This window comes from Coregonus lavaretus (genome assembly GCF_964263955.1).
Source record: "Coregonus lavaretus genome assembly, chromosome: 23".
NCBI classification, from domain to species: domain Eukaryota; kingdom Metazoa; phylum Chordata; class Actinopteri; order Salmoniformes; family Salmonidae; genus Coregonus; species Coregonus lavaretus.
Genome location: NC_140010.1, coordinates 11537324 through 11554146, shown reverse-complemented (window position 1 = coordinate 11554146; position 16823 = coordinate 11537324). Strand labels below are relative to the sequence as shown.

Genomic DNA, 16823 nt, shown 5'->3' with positions numbered 1-16823 from the left:
ACTTCGCGGCCACCGGAGATTGACACGTGACTACAGTTTGCGTTGGATTGTGGGTCATATCAACCCCACAAGTGATTAAAGTTCTTCACTCGCTCCCTCGAGCTAAATCTAGGGCCGAATTGAACTTCGATTTAAGATGGCAATCAAACTGCATCCGGTTTCGACGGGGATTTCGCCGAGGGAAAGTGGCTAGCGCGAGGGCTGAGGGGGTAAAAATAACGTGTTTGGACTGCAGCCCCTGCTCAACAGACGCCATAGGACTCTTTAATGATCATATGACCACTCGTTCCTCCCCTCCGTTTGCTTTCGCGGAAGTAAAATCTATCAATGAGGTGGCTAGCAAAGCAGAGCATCTATCACTATTTATTGTCTTTTCCGACTGAAAATCTTTAGTAACATAACACTAGTCAGAATGTTATTCCAGGAGAATATGACAAATTGTGTTACTTTTCAGACCAAATTAACCTCCGTTATCGATGTGTTAGCCAAAACTGCGGTGGCAGAAATAAGTAAATTATTCAATGATGGGTTTGCTGTTTTACGCTTGGAAATGTGCCGAAGAGAAAATGAAATTGAAGCCTTAAAAATCAAATTATTGTTTATGGAGAACGAACGGCAAACGACGAGGTCCAAAGCGCGAGAAGCAGGCTGTTCTTCTGCATGCTCTTCGTCTTCCAGCAGAGCAGAGCAGGGTGAGCCAGCTCGTGCTTGCTTACTGTACTAGCTAACTAGACCTAGGCCTATCTGAAATGTGTTGCAGTCCATCTCAAGGGTCAATTCTTCAAAAATATGCAGTATTAACAATGACTGACAATTATTTAGCTCAATGCCTAGCTAGTGTAGATAATGGGTTGCTCTCAACTTTGGTCTTTTAAAACCTGTAACATTCATCTCTATGCAGATAGTTATTTACTCCTGTGCCCCCTCAGTACAGCAAGCCATCCATGACCTTCAGCATGGTTTTGACTCAACTCAAAAATTGCCTACTGATCTTAAACTAGTGCTAAATGCTAATAAAACCAAGTTTGTTGTTCTGTAGGTCTCGTAATGTTGACCCTGAGGACCTGCATATTTGCACATTAATGGAGCAAGTTTCCCATTCTAAGTACTTGGGTATTTGGATTGACGATAAACTCTTTTAAAACACACATTAAAAAACTGACAATAAAGCTGAGAATTAAGGTTGGTTTCTTTTATAGAAATAAATCCTGTCTCACTTTGGAAAGTAGAATTAAGATTGTTCAAGCAACGCTTCTCCCAGTACTTGATTAAGGTGATAATCTACATGCATGTGGAAACCTCTGTTTTAAAACATTTAGATTCAGTCTCACCAGCACTGAGATTTATAACTGGAAATAATTTTCGTACACAACACTGCATTTTGTATAGTTCTGTTGCCTGGGTGTCTGACTACCAGAAGAGCCCAGCATTGGCTACTTTTTGTATATAAAGCGGTTCTTCAGAGACTCCCCAACTACCTCAGCTCACGTATTAATTGGAGATCCAGCAATTTTCAGACCCGCTCTCTGGACTGGCTGGTTCTGGAGGTCCCGCGGGTCTCCATTGACCTGAGGAAAAAGTGCTTTTAGTTTTTATTCCCCCTGCTTATGGAATAGCCTTCAGGCCACCTTGAAATTAGACTCGCCGGTCTCCATTGGACAGTTTAGATAGAGTTTAAGGGAGGTGATATGTGAGAGTTGTTTGTTTTAATTAATCTTGTATTTTAATTTGGAATATTCTTACCTTGTGTATGTTCCTGTTCACAGGGCACTCTTGTAAATTAGACCCTGGTCTCAATGGTGACCCACCCTGTATAAATAAAAGTAAAAAGTATACTTTCTATTTCAAAAAATTACATTCTGACAGTTCATTTAAACCTTCACTTTCAGGGTCCAAAGGGTGTGATGAGGATGCTGGTGAAAGGACTTCATTTGAGCAGACCGCCAGGGAGAAAGTGATCGCACCTAAAGACGACCAACTGGATCAAAATAGACCACAGCCACCTGCAGAAGAACTAGAGGGGCTCGATGAACAGTATAGGTCTGGCCACAGAGAGAAGGGTAGTGAACTAGAGTTAGTGAAGACTGAGCAGGAAGAGTATGATGTTATTTCACTACATACATCAGGAAGTGAACATGGCACAGAGAGATCAGATCATCAGGAAACTGAGTTTGCTGTGGATGACAGAGAAAGTCAACTGTGGGCGTCTTTAACAGAGAGCAACTGTGACTCGGAGGGTCCAGATTGCACTTATGGTACAGAACAATATCCACAGGATCAAGATGCAGACATACAGCTCATTCAAAGTGCAGTGGAGGGTCTCGATAGTGATCCATCGTCAGAGATAGGTGACATTAGCGGAGAGATGCGAGCACAGTCTGTTTGGAATGACAGAAGGACCCCTACAGATTTGGTTCAGGCACAGCCAGGACAGCACAGAGAAACCATGCACCCAGTGAGAAGGCAGGATGGGACAACTACCAGAATGCCGTCAGACAAACAAACACTAGCCAATGAGGGTGCAGCATATTCCAATGTTTGGCTAAACAATGTATTCTCGCTTGCCCCAAGTTGTTCAAATGGTTTCAACTCAAAAGTATCCCCAAGGAGAACCCCAGCAAGAGAGAAGTGGTTTGTTTGTTCCTTTTGTGGAAAGAGCTTTGACCGGGTCGGTCACCTGGAGATGCATCAACGGATTCATACGGGAGAGAAACCGTACAGCTGTGTGATGTGTGGAAGGTGTTTCGCTCAGCAGAGTAATCTCCGCAGACACCAGCGAGTACACAGGGGCCACACAACAAAGCAAACGGTCTACTGATGGTTATCACCATGACGAGACAACTAAGAACATTGTGAAACAACCTCATTGACATATCAACATTTTCTAATGACTGAGAACAGAGTTGATAAGACAATCAAGACACACTTGCAGAAAGCAGCAGTGTGTTACTTTTGTCTTCCCATTCTGTAAAGTGAGAGCAGTGAGACCCTACCACAACTGTTGCGCTAGTGGTGCTTATATACTGTAGAGAGGGATCAAAGTAACAGGTTTACAGCCTCCTGCTTGTGACCTTTTAAGGAACACTTATTAAGAGGATCTCCATCATCTTTTGTAGAACTAGACTAATACTACAATGAATACATTTTTATGAATAAAAATGAAAATTCTCAAACTTTGAGCCCTTTCGATTTTTTGTTGTTGAAATGAACATGAAAATAACATTAACTCACAAGGTCAGGATATATTTAGGATATCAGAACTATAAGGTTAGCTAAAATGACAGCACAAGCACAACTGATGAGCGCTTATTCAAGACTGGGTTTATAGTTGATACAAAGTGATGCTGCAATCTTGTCCAATCTGTACTTAGGCTGGTAAATATTGTTTACATAGTGGGACATACAAGAAGACAATGCTGATGTAAAAAAAAGGACAGTTACCCTAAAAAATGGCAATGAACGTGAGCATGAAGTTGCCAAACCCTCACTTATGTCCAACTGTATAATGACCATTGTGTTAGGGTGGAGCTGAGTGCAGTTCCCTTTTCAGCCAAGCCCCTCCACCCGTCTAGATGATCTGTCCTCTGGGGTGTAGGAGGATGGCGTTGGAGTGTGGTTTGGGCCGCAGGAACCCGTTGCTGTAGTGGAAGTGGTTGGAGAGCGCCTCTGAGAACTGGTAAGAACTGGTGTCACAGTCAGCCTCGTCAACCTCCAGCACGGCCTGTCTGTGGCCCCAGTCTTCCCCTTTGGTCACCCCCTCCATCTGGCCACACAGGTCGCTGAGCATTGGGGGGATGTCTGTGGGCCCCACACTGCCATCCTGGTCCTGGGGCTTGATGGGGACAAGAGAGGAAGGAAGGCCAGAGTCCTGCAAAATAGAGACCCACATATTGCAAGGCATTGAGAAAAACAGGCCTGTGAGTTATTACAGAATAAACGTAATGTGCATTTTCAAACTTTCAAGTATCCTTTTCCTCGATCAGACACAAATACACACCAGGGACATATCGCTTCTCTTCAGGTACGACTCCACCCTTCGTCTGCGCTCTTCCCTCTCTCCCTCCATCTCAGCACCCCTAATACTCTCTCTGCCCTCGTGCCAGCTATACTGGTACAGGACAGGGCGGCCTAGGTAGTCCACATCCCCCTCTCCAACAGTCCCCTGCCTCCCACCAAGGGTTGATTCACTGCCTATGTAGATGGGACGGTCCTAACAGGAGGGATCAAAATAATCCATAGATTAAACATCAATGAAAAATACCTTTATGATAGTGGACATGTTGTAAAAGTATAATATTGCTTACAAATATTTTATTGAACTCACCTCAAGGGACATTAGGCTGTTTTTCATTCTACTGTCTAGTCTGAGTAGTGTACAGTCTTCATTCTGGGGTGAAAAGTAGAGAGACAATTATTGGGGGTATCACACTCATTCACAAGTAGATACTAACTGATCATGATAGATGATAACTGAACATTTGAGCAAAAGAGTGTTTATGAGTATGTATGCAAAGTACTGTGTACCTGTCCTCTGGGGTCTGTGCTGACAGAGTTGAGTCTCCGGGAGGAGGCCTGTCTGGAGAGTGTGTTGATTTTTAACCTGTGAAAGACAGGATGTCAAACTGAGGGGGATTTTAGGATTTGAAGGATAGGGTTTAAGAGCATTGGGCAAGTAACCAAAAGGTCGCTGGTTCGATTCCCCGAGCCGACTAGGTGAAATATTTGCCGGTGTGCCCTTGAGCAAGGCACTTAACCCTAATTGCTCCTGTAAGTCACTCTGGATAAGAGCGTCTGCTAAATGACAAAAATAGAAATGGAAAGGGGGAGCAAAGTATTGTGGAAATCAACTCACGTTCTTTCGCTAAGCTCCATCTCTAATTTTCTGTTTTTGCGCCTGTGGTATCGGTTGACTAAGATGATGATGATGATCATGACAATGACCAAAACCCCAGCAGCCACAACTATAATGATCATCACTAGAGTGTCAACGGTGGTTTCCTGCACACTGCGAGATTTCTCTGTGTGAGGGAAGGGAACACACACAATTGTAAACACAAACTGCAGTGATGTACAGTTGAAGTCGGAAGTTTACATACACCTTAGCCAAATACATTTAAACTCAGTGTTTCTCAATTCCTGACATTTAATCCTAGTAAAAATTCCCTGTCTTAGGTCAGTTAGGATCACCACTTTATTTTAAGAATGTGAAATGTCAGAATAAATTTTCTGAGGTCTTGGCTGATTTCTTTAGATTTTCCCATGATGTCAAGCAAAGAGGCACTGAGTTTGAAGGTAGGCCTTGAAATACATCCACAGGTACACCCCAATTGACACAAATTATGTTAATTAGCCTATCAGAAGCTTCTAAAGCCATGACATCATTTTCTGGAATTTTCCAAGCTGTTTAAAAGCACAGTGAATTATAAGTGAAATAATCTGTCTGTAAACAATTGTTGGAAAAGTTACTGGTGTCATGCACAAAGTAGATGTCCTAACAGACTTGTCAAAACTATAGTTTGTTAACAAGAAATGTGTGGAGTGGTTGAAAAACGAGTTTGAATGACTCCAACCTAAGTATATGTAAACTTCCAACTTCAACTGTAGTTTAGTTGCAGATTTTCTATTTGAGCAAAGTTGGTCTTTCAAATTATTATCACAAGGGGGCAGCAATGTTGCACAAATGGTACCAAACACACATAGGGAGATAACAGAACTTATGTTATGAGGTCCAGGTCCTCCCAAAATACAGGAGTAACTTTGCCCACTGCCCCTTACCTGTCACTGTGATGTTATATTCTACTTTCCTTGTCCCAACGCCGTTGTTCACCACACATTCATAAACTCCAGTGTCATTCTGTCTCAGGGCTCGGCCAAACAGAAGCCTTGCTCCATTCACAGTGAGGCCGTCTGGCAGGGCCTTACCATCCCTGCAGATGGAGACAAACAAACACATACATGAATGCCCACATTAATACTGAGCCACTCAATGTAATCGTAACCTACTTAACATGCACTACATGACTAAAAGTATGTGGACGCCTGCTTGTCAAACATCTCATTCCAAAATCATGGGCATTAATATGGAGTTGGTCCTCCCTTTGCTGCTATAACAGCCTCCACTCTTCTGGGAAGGCTTTCCACTAGATGTTGGAACATTTCTGCAGGCACTTGCTTCCATTCAGCCACAAGCACATTAGTGAGGTCGGGCACTGGTGTTGGGTTATTAGGCCTGGCTCGCAGTAGGCGTTCCAATTCATCCCAAAGGTGTTCGATGGGGTTGAGGTCAGGGCTCTGTGCAGGACAGTCAAGGACAGACGATTTTTTACGCGCTTCAGCACTCTGCGGTCCCGTTCTGTGAGCTTGTGTGGCCTACCACTTCCCGGCTGAGCCGTTGTTGACCCTAGACCTTTCCACTTCACAATAACAGCACTTACAGCAGCTCTAGCAGGGCAGAAATTTGATGAATTGACTTGTTGGAAAGGTGGCATCCTATGATGGTGCCACGTTGAAAGTCACTGAGCTTTTCAGTAAGGCCATTCTACTGCCAGTGTTTGTCTATGGAGATTGCATGGCTGTGTGCTCGATTTTATAAACCTTTCAGCAATGGGTGTGGCTGAAATAGCCGAATCCACTAATTTGAAGGGGTGTCCACATACTTTTGTGTATACAGAGGGGAGAATTAGTATCAAAAGTATTTGATACACTGCCGATTTTGCAGGTTTTCCTACTTACAAAGCATGTAGAGGTCTGTCATTTTTATCATAGGTACACTTAAACTGTGAGAGACAGAATCTAAAACAAAAATCCAGAAAATCACATTGTATGATTTTTAAGTAATTCATTTGCATTTTATTGCATGACATAAGTATTTGATCACCTACCAACCAGTAAGAATTCCAGCTCTCACAGACCTGTTAGTTTTTCTTTAAGAAGCCCTCCTGTTCTCCACTCATTACCTGTATTAACTGCACCTGTTTGAACTCGTTACCTGTATAAAAGACACCTGTCCACCCACTAAATCAAACAGACTCCAACCTCTCCACAATGGCCAAGACCAGAGAGCTGTGTAAGGACATCAGGGATAAAATTGTAGACCTGCACAAGGCTGGGATGGGCTACAGGACAATAGGCAAGCAGCTTGGTGAGAAGGCAACAACTGTTGGCGCAATTATTAGAAAATGGAAGAAGTTCAAGATGACGGTCAATCACCCTCTGTCTGGGGCTCCATGCAAGATCTCACCTCGTGGGGCATCAACGATCATGAGGAAGGTGAGGGATCAGCCCAGAACTACATGGCAGGACTTGGTCAATGACCTGAAGAGAGCTGGGACCACAGTCTCAAAGAAAACCATTAGTAACACACTACGCCGTCATGGATTAAAATCCTGCAGCGCACACAAGGTCCCCCTGCTCAAGCCAGCGCATGTCCAGGCCCGTCTGAAGTTTGCCAATGACCATCTGGATGATCCAGAGGAGGAGTGGGAGAAGGTCATGTGGTCTGATGAGACAAAAATATAACTTTTTGGTCTAAACTCCACTTGCCGTGTTTGGAGGAAGAGGAAGGATGAGTACAACCCCAAGAACACCATCCCAACCGTGAAGCATGGAGGTGGAAACATCATTCTTTGGGGATGCTTTTCTGCAAAGGGGACAGGATGACTGCACGCTATTGAGGGGAGGATGGATGGGGCCATGTATCGCGAGATCTTGGCCAACAACCTCCTTCCCTCAGTAAGAGCATTGAAGATGGGTCGTGGCTGGGTCTTCCAGCATGACAACGACCCGAAACACACAGCCAGGGCAACTAAGGAGTGGCTCCGTAAGAAGCATCAAGGTCCTGGAGTGACCTAGCCAGTCTCCAGACCTGAACCCAATAGAAAATCTTTGGAGGGAGCTGAAAGTCAGTATTGCCCAGCGACAGCCCCGAAACCTGAAGGATCTGGAGAAGGTCTGTATGGAGGAGTGGGCCAAAATCCCTGCTGCAGTGTGTGCAAACCTGGTCAAGACCTACAGGAAACGTATGATCTCTGTAATTGCAAACAAAGGTTTCTGTACCAAATATTAAGTTCTTCTTTTCTGATGTATCAAATACTTATGTCATGCAATAAAATGGAAATGAATTTCTTTAAAATCATACAATGTGATTTTCTAGATTTTTGTTTTAGATTCCATCTCTCACAGTTGAAGTGTACCTATGCTAAAAATTACAGACCTCTACATGCTTTGTAAGTAGGAAAACCTGCAAAATCAGCAGTGTATCAAATACTTGTTCTCCCCATAGTGTACTTACAGTGCATTCGTAAAGTATTCAGACCCCTTCACTTTTTCCACTTTGTTATGTTACAGCCTTATTCTAAAATGGATTAAAGTGTTTATTTTCCCTCAATCTACACACAATACCCCATAATGACAAAGCAAAAAACTGAAATATCACATTTACTTAAGTATTCAGACCCTTTACTCAGTACTTTGTTGAAGCACCTTTGGCAGCGATTATAGCTTCGAGTCTTCTTGGGTATGACGCCACAAGCTTGGCACACCTGTATTTGAAGAGTTTCTCCCATTCTTCTCTACAGATCCTCTCAAGCTCTGTCAGGTTGGATGGGGAGCGTCGCTGCACAGCTATTTTCAGGTCTCTCTAGAGATGTTTGATCGGGTTCAAGTGCAGGCTCTGGCTGGGCCACTCAAGGACATTGTGACTTGTCCCGAAGCCACTCCTGTGTTGTCTTGGCTGTGTGCTTAGGGTTGTTGTCCTGTTGGAAGGTGAACATTCGCCCCAGTCTGAGGTCCTGAGCGCTCTGGAGCCGGTTTTCATCAAGGATCTCTGTACTTTTCTCTGTTCTCTTTCCCTCGATCCTGACCAGTCTCCCAGTCCCTGAAAAGCATCCCCACAGCATGATGCTGCCACCACCATGCTTCACCGTGAGGATGGTATTGGCCAGGTGATGAGCGGTGCCTGGTTTCCTCCAGACATGACACTTGGCATTCAGGCCAAAGAGTACAATCTTGGTTTCATCAGACCAGAGAATCTTGTTTCTCATGGTCTGAGAGTCCTTTAGGTGCCTTTTGGCAAACTCCAAGCGGGCTGTCACGTGCCTTTTAGCAAGGAGTGGCTTCCGTCTGGCCACTCTACCATAAAGGCCTGCTTGGTGGAGTGCTGCAGAGATGGTTGTCCTTCTGGAAAGTTCTCCCATCCCCACAGAGGAACTCTGGAGCTCTGTCAGAGTGACCATCGGGTTCTTGGTCACCTCCCTGACCAAGGCCCATCTCACCCGATTGCTCAGTTTGGCCGGGCAGCCAGCTCTAGGAAGAGTCTTGGGGGTTCGAAACTGCTTCATTTTAAGAATGATGGAGGCCAATGTGTTATTGGGTACCTTCAATGCTACAGAAAATGTTTGGTACCCTTCCCCAGATCTGTGTCTTGACACAATCCTGTCTTGGAGCTCTACAGACAATTCCTTCAACCTCATGGCTTGGTTTTTGCTCTGACATGCACTGTCAAATGTATTTTGTGTTATAGATATGTGGTAGTAGAAATATGTTATGAATGTATTGTAATGTATAACTGCCTTAATTGTGCTGGACCCCAGGAAGAGTAGCTGCTGCTAATGGGGATCCATAATAAATACAAACTTTCCAAATGCACTGTATGACTAATGGAACAGCAGACTCACCGCATGAAACAACAGCTATGTTCATGGTTCATGAAGGCAGATGTATTGGGCAGGGTTGGTCAATTCTCAATTCAAGAGTTATAATTCAATTTATGAAAAATTAAAAGCCTTGTGTTCAACTAGACATTACCAGAATATAAACCTCTGACGGGAATGTCAGCTAAGCCACACAGAAGTAGCCTAGTAGCCTATAATTAAATCCAAACAATAGGTCAGTGTGCATTGGTGAGGTGTTTTAGCTAAATACATTTTCGTTACATCAGGTTTACCACAAAAGGGAAACCAGCAATTTGCTTTCATCTGTAAAACCAGTTTAATTACTGCTCCTATTGATCTGAATAGACAAATGCTGCTTGGCTTGGTATGAGCCAACTACTATATGAAGGAAGACTAAGAGGCCCCTGAATAAGCTCAGACGTCCCAGTGAGCATAATAGAGAGGCAGTTTCTGATCCCACCAGGAACTAGGTCCACTGAGAGGGCTCATGTTGCCCAAGTTTCACTGTGCAGGGCAGAATGCCATTTTACTGCTCACCCAAACAAGGGGCTTCTCACATTTCTGTTCTTACTCACTCAGCCCCACCTTATAACCAATCCTTTATAATGGAATCAACGCCAGAGAATACATCTGACATTGAATACAGTGAGGGAAAAAAGTATTTGATCCCCTGCTGATTTTGTACGTTTGCCCACTGACAAAGAAATGATCAGTCTATAATGTTAATGGTAGGTTTATTTGAACAGTGAGAGACAGAATAACAACAACAAAATCCAGAAAAACGCATGTCAAAATTGTTATAAATTGATTTGCATTTTAATGAGGGAAATAAGTATTTGACCCCCTTTCAATCAGAAAGATTTCTGGCTCCCAGGTGTCTTTTATAGAGGTAACGAGCTGAGATTAGTAGCACACTCTTAAAGGGAGTGCTCCTAATCTCAGCTTGTTACCTGTATAAAAGACACCTGTCCACAGAAGCAATCAATCAATCAGATTCCAAACTCTCCACCATGGCCAAGACCAAAGAGCTCTCCAAGGATGTCAGGGACAAGATTGTACATTTACATTACATTTTAGTCATTTAGCAGACGCTCTTATCCAGAGTGACTTAGTTAGTGCATACATTATTTTAAAAAAATCATATCCCCCGTGGGAATCGAACCCACAACCCTGGCGTTGCAAACGCCATGCTCTACGAACTGAGCTACATCCCCTGCCGGCCATTCCCTCCCCTACCCTAGACGACGCTGGGCCAATTGTGCTCTCTAGTGGCACAGCTAGCACTGCGATGCAGTGCCTTAGACCACTGCGCCACACAAGGCTGGAATGGGCTACAAGACCATCGCCAAGCAGCTTGGTGAGAAGGTGACAACAGTTGGTGCGATTATTCGCAAATGGAAGAAACACAAAATAACTCCCTCGGCCTGGGGCTCCATGCAAGATCTCACCTCGTGGAGTTGCAATGATCATGAGAACGGTGAGGAATCAGCCCAGAACTACACGGGAGGATCTTGTCAATGATCTCAAGGCAGCTGGGACCATAGTCACCAAGAAAACAATTGGTAACACACTACGCCGTGAAGGACTGAAATCCTGCAGCGCCCGCAAGGTCCCCCTGCTCAAGAAAGCACATATACAGGGCCGTCTGAAGTTTGCCAATGAACATCTGAATGATTCAGAGGAGAACTGGGTGAAAGTGTTGTGGTCAGATGAGACCAAAATGGAGCTCTTTGGCATCAACTCAACTCGCCGTGTTTAGAGGAGGAGGAATGCTGCCTATGACCCCAAGAACACCATCCCCACCGTCAAACATGGAGGTGGAAACATTATGCTTTGGGGGTGTTTTTCTGCTAAGGGGACAGGACAACTTCACCGCATCAAAGGGACGATGGACGGGGCCATGTACCGTCAAATATTGGGTGAGAACCTCCTTCCCTCAGCCAGGGCATTGAAAATGGGTCGTGGATGGGTATTCCAGCATGACAATGACCCAAAACACATGGCCAAGGCAACAAAGGAGTGGCTCAAGAAGAAGCACATTAAGGTCCTGGAGTGGCCTAGCCAGTCTCCAGACCTTAATCCCATAGAAAATCTGTGGAGGGAGCTGAAGGTTCGAGTTGTCAAACGTCAGCCTCGAAACCTTAATGACTTGGAGAAGATCTGCAAAGAGGAGTGGGACAAAATCCCTCCTGAGATGTGTGCAAACCTGGTGGGAAACTACAAGAAACGTCTGACCTCTGTGATTGCCAACAAGGGTTTTTGCCACCAAGTATTAAGTCATGTTTTGCAGAGGGGTCAAATACTTATTTCCCTCATTAAAATGCAAATCAATTTATAACATTTTTTACATGCGTTTTTCTTGATTTTTTTGTTGTTATTCTGTCTCTCACTGTTCAAATAAACCTACCATTAAAATTATAGACTGATAATTTCTTGGTCAGTGGGCAAACATACAAAATCAGCAGGGGATCAAATACTTTTTTTCCCCTCACTGTACATGTTCGATGATAATAATACTGATAGGGAAACCCTATTACCAAGTGGTCAGGATACAGTTTATTTTCATTCAAATGCATTAAGGTTTTAGAAACATGCCATATGGGCTCCCAAGTGGCGCAGTGGTCTAAGGCACTGCATCTCAGTGCTTGAGGCATCACTACAGACCCCCTGGTTCGATTCCAGGCTGTATCACAACCGGCTGTGATTGGGAGTCCCATAGGGCGGTGCACAATTGGCCCAGTGTCGTCCGGGTTTGGCCGGTGTAGGCCGTCATTGTAAATAAGAATTTGTTCTTAACTGACTTGCCTAGTTAAATAAAGGTAAAAAATAAATTTGATACTCCACACACATTGAGCAATTTTGGAAAAGTATCTCTCCTTGAATTATATTTAACTACTGCAGAAACTGACACATGAGTTGTTAGCATGCTGCAATGGTGGGTATTTAATTGTGTATTCTGTCATTATTGTAATGCTCAGAGAATAATCTTTAATTACGTGCAGACCCTGTGTTTTACAGCGTATTAGAGTGATATTTAAAGCGAGGCACTATGATTAAGTGCTTAAGATGTGTCTCCAGCGCTTCCTCCCTCCATGGCTCCCTCTCTCCCTGGCTCGCTCACTCGTGTGAAAATGTCTCCCTTCCAATCGGTTTTCTAATTTTGTATCTTTACACTATGTATTTATTCCATATTGAATGGAACAAAGAGAAGAAGACACCCTCCTCTAGTTGACATACTCTTTATCGTGTGTGTGTGTGTTTCTCTTGCAAATATTTGAATAGTACATTTAATAGTGCAGAGTGTTACATTATGCAAATAGTGACAGACAGAAACATAGTCAGTCAGACAGGTAATACCTGGTCCAGGTGAAGCTCTGTGGTTTGGGGTTTCCTCCACTCTCACACTTGAGTTCAGCTCCCTTCAGTCCCATGTACCAGTTTCCATTATAGCCAGTGACAGCTGCATCTGGGGGAACTGTCAACACAAACCTTGTCACTTTAATCCAAGCATGGCCATTTAATTATACTATCCCACCATAGTGACAACTGAGGGTAAACTCACATTGCACTACCAGGCGGTTGCTGATCCTCCGGGGTTGCTCCAGAGCAGGGTGCCAGACGAGGCAGTCCAGCCGCATGCCGTTCATACTCCTCAGGGGGTGCAGGGAGAAGTGGGTGGACACGGCCCCACCCTCGGAGCTGCGGTTCTGGGTCTGGCCAGGGAGGTCCGTGTCCCAGGTCAAGCGGGGTGGAGGACGGGCCACGGAGCGGCAGGAGGCGGCCACGCGGAAGGACTGGCCCTCCTCCAGAACCACCGGGTCCAGAGAGGAGATTGGTAGGGCTGAGGGGGAGGGAGGTAGAGGGGGAGAGGTAGGGCCAGGCTATATGAGATTCCATGTTGTGCAGGTAAAATTGAGTGTGTAAGTAAGGCTTTGGTCAGTCAGAACAGAGATTTCCTTCAGGGGTTGACTCCAACAAATCAAGTCAAATGTGGGGTTATTAACAGGAAATGACTATGATGAAATAGTCACTTGGTTTACAATTAGGACGGTGAAAGGAATTAGTCTTACTCCACACAGTGAGTGACAGCTGCCTCTCAAAGTTCCCATAGGGGAATGTGCTGATGTGACAGGTGTATTTCCCCTCATAAGATTCCTCAGTGTTCATGATGAGCAGAGCAGAGTTCACCGTGGGGCTACTGCTCTCAAACCTCACTCTCCCAGAGTACCGCCCAAACTCTGACAGAGACACAGAGAGACAAAGACAGGTTTATTCCTGGTAAACATTACAGTCATTGCAGACAAATGCAAGAAAACAACATTATGTTATAGTGATTGAGTGACTAAGTGGTTAAGATGAGAGACTACTCTGTGTGAGTTGGTGAGGGCATGGTGTACCAACCTGTGTGTCCCTCTGTGAGGTGGGCAGTGATGATTTGTTCCTTGGTGCCATCAGGTATCTCCTTGAACCAGCTGACCTGAACTACCTGCTCCTCCTCCTGAACTTGGAACTGACAGGGCAGCCGCGTCTCAGCCTCCGTCAAGGAACGCAGGGAGAAGGATGGAGGAGGCTCCACAAACCCACCCCTCACACATGCTGCTGTATGAGAGAGAGTGGTGTGTATGTGTGTGTTAGAGAGCGTGAAACAGGGTGAGTGAAGGGGTTGAGAAAGAGTAATGCATCATCACCATAAACAAGGATGCGCAAACATTGCCCTTTGAAGTGTTGAGGTGGGTATAGACTGTCTGTAGTTAATGATTCCTTCACTCATTAATGATTACACAGTTAAGAGACCATGGCACATACACGTAACTGCCAAAATAAAGAAAACACCAACATACTGTAAAGTGCCTTAATAAGACGTTGGCCCACCACAAACCACCAGAACAGCTTCAATGCGCCCTGGCATAGATTCTACAAGTGTCTGGAACTCGACACCATTCTTCCACGAGAAACTCCATAATTTGGTGTTTTGTAGATGGTGGAATCGCAGTCTCAAGCGCCACTCCAGAATCTCCCACAAGTGTTCAATTGGGTTGAGATCTGGTGACTGAGACACACACACCCTTTAAACCCCCCATGCTCCTTTGAGCCCAGTCTTTCAAAGTCCCTGAGATCTCTTCTTCTAGCCATGGTAGCCAAAATAATGGGTAACTTGCTTAACTAACTCAGGAACCACCTGCTTTCAATATACTTTGTATCCCTCATTTATTAAAGTGTTTCCTTTATTTTGGCATGTTACCTGTATACGAGTAATTCCGTTCATTTCAACCACACAAGAACAAGGTCACAGACCCTTCAGGCACACTGACACAGAGGAATGCAAACAAACTTTCTCACGCACACAGGATCACACTTATTTCTAGTGAACACAAAAAGGGACTTGTTGTGACCTATTTTACAGACATGGGAGAGGGAGAAACATTCAGGCGCACATAGGGCCTCAGACAGAGGTAGTTTGTGCCACAAAGCTGTTTTACTTGCTTTTCCTGTTCATGGCGTTCATTGACCTTTATCACACCTCAGTTTAGCAGTTATGCTAAGGCCATTATTAACACACTGACAGACAGTGTATTTACCACAAAGGAAGCTTACTTTTAAAACAGATATAGGCCTACACATGCTACAAAAATGTGTTTGTTGAAACACTCATTACTACTCAACCAAAACAAAAATATACTTCAGGGAAATAGCCTGCACTTTTTTGTTTTCCAAAGAATGTTACTCTTACTCTAGTTAATTTCTATGATGCCGATGTTGGTCTGTACTTGTCACCACTCCATTTCCTTATAGTATCATGGTATGCAACAAACATACACACCATGCAAATGTGTGTTTTTGTTAAGAAAAAAAACATTCCCAAATCTTACCAAATGCCCATAGCACCAACCACGCTGTCCCCCACTGGCTCTGGCCCCAGACAGGTAACTCCATCCCTTGATTCAGTAGCACTCCCAATATCAAACTTTGGGAGTTCCAAAATCTATCCACGTTGAACAACAAGCTTCAAAATGGTATGAAATAATGCATTTTCATTATCTAGAAATATGAGAGTAAGTTGTTGCCACTTGAGTAGCCTATTTGGAGAAACATTTGTCCGCACCTTACGTCGACGGCAGGTAGACAAACGGGTCAGGTGTTCGTCTCTCTTCGTAGTTCTTGCCAATCAAAGCTAACCTAATCTATTTATTTACAGTAGCACACAAATTGTGTCCACATTTTCTACAGTATAACTACATCCCAAAACGGTCCCAACTTTTGGGTTTACTTTTCTAACATTTATTTTGCTCACTCTCTCTCCAGAAGTCCGTAGCCTACCTGACGCACGAGGTAAAATTTTAATTCCAACTCGAACAACTGCAAACACCAGATAATCGGGTAACATTACCTACTCCACAACATCGGAACAGAATTAGATTAAGTCGTTAGCCTAACATTCTTCAGTGAAATGTCTCTAATTCTCGAATTTACACCTTGCTCAGGCTTTTGCACTCCATTGCTGAATACATATGTTACGCCTGCGTCTCTCCACCCCCTAATTATCATACAACGTAATGTAGCGTTGAGTTTGATTTGAAGAACCCTTTTAAAGGGTTCTTCAAATACCTTATAGTGGTTCCCCCACAGTTTCAATTTGAAGAACACCTAAAGGATACTCCAGGAACCTTTTCTTTTTAGAGTGTAGCTAGCTAACGTTACAGTCCTGTATTGAACTCTGAAAGCCATCAGCTAAATCATATAGCTGTATTATTTGGCATACACATTGTCAATCAATTTTGCCAATGCAATGGTAGGGAAAAAAGTAAGCAACTTGTCTGTCGGCCCTGCATTAACCTCTTAAGGATCGGACCCTTTTTTTCAATTTTCGCCTAAAATGACATACCCAAATCTAACTGCCTGTAGCTCAGGACCTGAAGCAAGGATATGCATAGTCTTGATACTGTAGCGACCCGCACAGACAGCTGTGTGTTATGTGTTAGGCTAGTAGATGGTTGTGTTGTACCTACCAGTACCCAGTGTTCGCGGGGTCCGACATGTCAATCAACCTGCTATCTGCCAATCACGGGAATGCCTGGAATGTTCTGATGCCGGGCATCCTGGCGGTTGGCGGAGTGGCGTGGAGGGGGGTTGGGCAGGGGGATGGAGCATTGG

At 44.2% G+C, this 16823-nt stretch overlaps 2 protein-coding genes across 5 annotated transcripts; one reads left to right on the top strand and one right to left on the bottom strand.

The window, feature by feature from the left end:
• The first annotated feature begins 331 nt into the window (after positions 1-331).
• LOC311099255 (uncharacterized protein) lies at positions 332-3172 on the top strand. Its single transcript, XM_084139950.1, has 2 exons — positions 332-692; positions 1890-3172. Exons 1-2 carry the CDS (start codon positions 413-415, stop codon positions 2816-2818), a joined length of 1209 nt encoding a protein of 402 aa, XP_083996076.1. The 5' UTR covers positions 332-412; the 3' UTR covers positions 2819-3172.
• LOC311099254 (nectin-4-like) lies at positions 3172-16196 on the bottom strand. Of its 4 annotated transcripts, none has more exons than XM_084139948.1 (12): positions 15775-16193; positions 15542-15654; positions 14073-14270; positions 13742-13909; positions 13234-13512; positions 13029-13146; positions 5776-5927; positions 4853-5018; positions 4525-4600; positions 4325-4387; positions 3998-4210; positions 3172-3868 (listed from the first exon to the last, which is right to left on the bottom strand). In XM_084139948.1, exons 2-12 carry the CDS (start codon positions 15603-15605, stop codon positions 3569-3571), a joined length of 1797 nt encoding a protein of 598 aa, XP_083996074.1. In that variant the 5' UTR covers positions 15606-15654; positions 15775-16193; the 3' UTR covers positions 3172-3568. The 4 variants fall into 4 exon arrangements, with proteins under 4 accessions (XP_083996074.1, XP_083996073.1, XP_083996072.1 ...); XM_084139947.1 differs by having other exon boundaries at positions 3178-3868; positions 15542-15675; XM_084139946.1 differs by having other exon boundaries at positions 3178-3868; positions 15542-16196.
• Positions 16197-16823: the final 627 nt, after the last annotated feature.

What these genes read in the sequence shown, in the direction of transcription:
- LOC311099255 (XM_084139950.1), top strand. Translation starts at nt 413, where the DNA reads ATGTTATTCCAGGAGAATATGACAAATTGTGTTACTTTTCAGACCAAA. An exon ending in TTCCAGCAGAGCAGAGCAGG is followed by an intron (nt 693 to 1,889) that starts GTGAGCCAGCTC and finishes CTTCACTTTCAG; the next exon opens with GGTCCAAAGGGTGTGATGAG.
- LOC311099254 (XM_084139946.1), bottom strand. Translation starts at nt 15,605, where the DNA reads ATGGAGTTACCTGTCTGGGGCCAGAGCCAGTGGGGGACAGCGTGGTTG. An exon ending in CAACCGCCTGGTAGTGCAAT is followed by an intron (nt 13,147 to 13,233) that starts GTGAGTTTACCC and finishes TTGTGTTGACAG; the next exon opens with TTCCCCCAGATGCAGCTGTC. An exon ending in ACAGCCTAATGTCCCTTGAG is followed by an intron (nt 4,211 to 4,324) that starts GTGAGTTCAATA and finishes CCCTCCTGTTAG; the next exon opens with GACCGTCCCATCTACATAGG.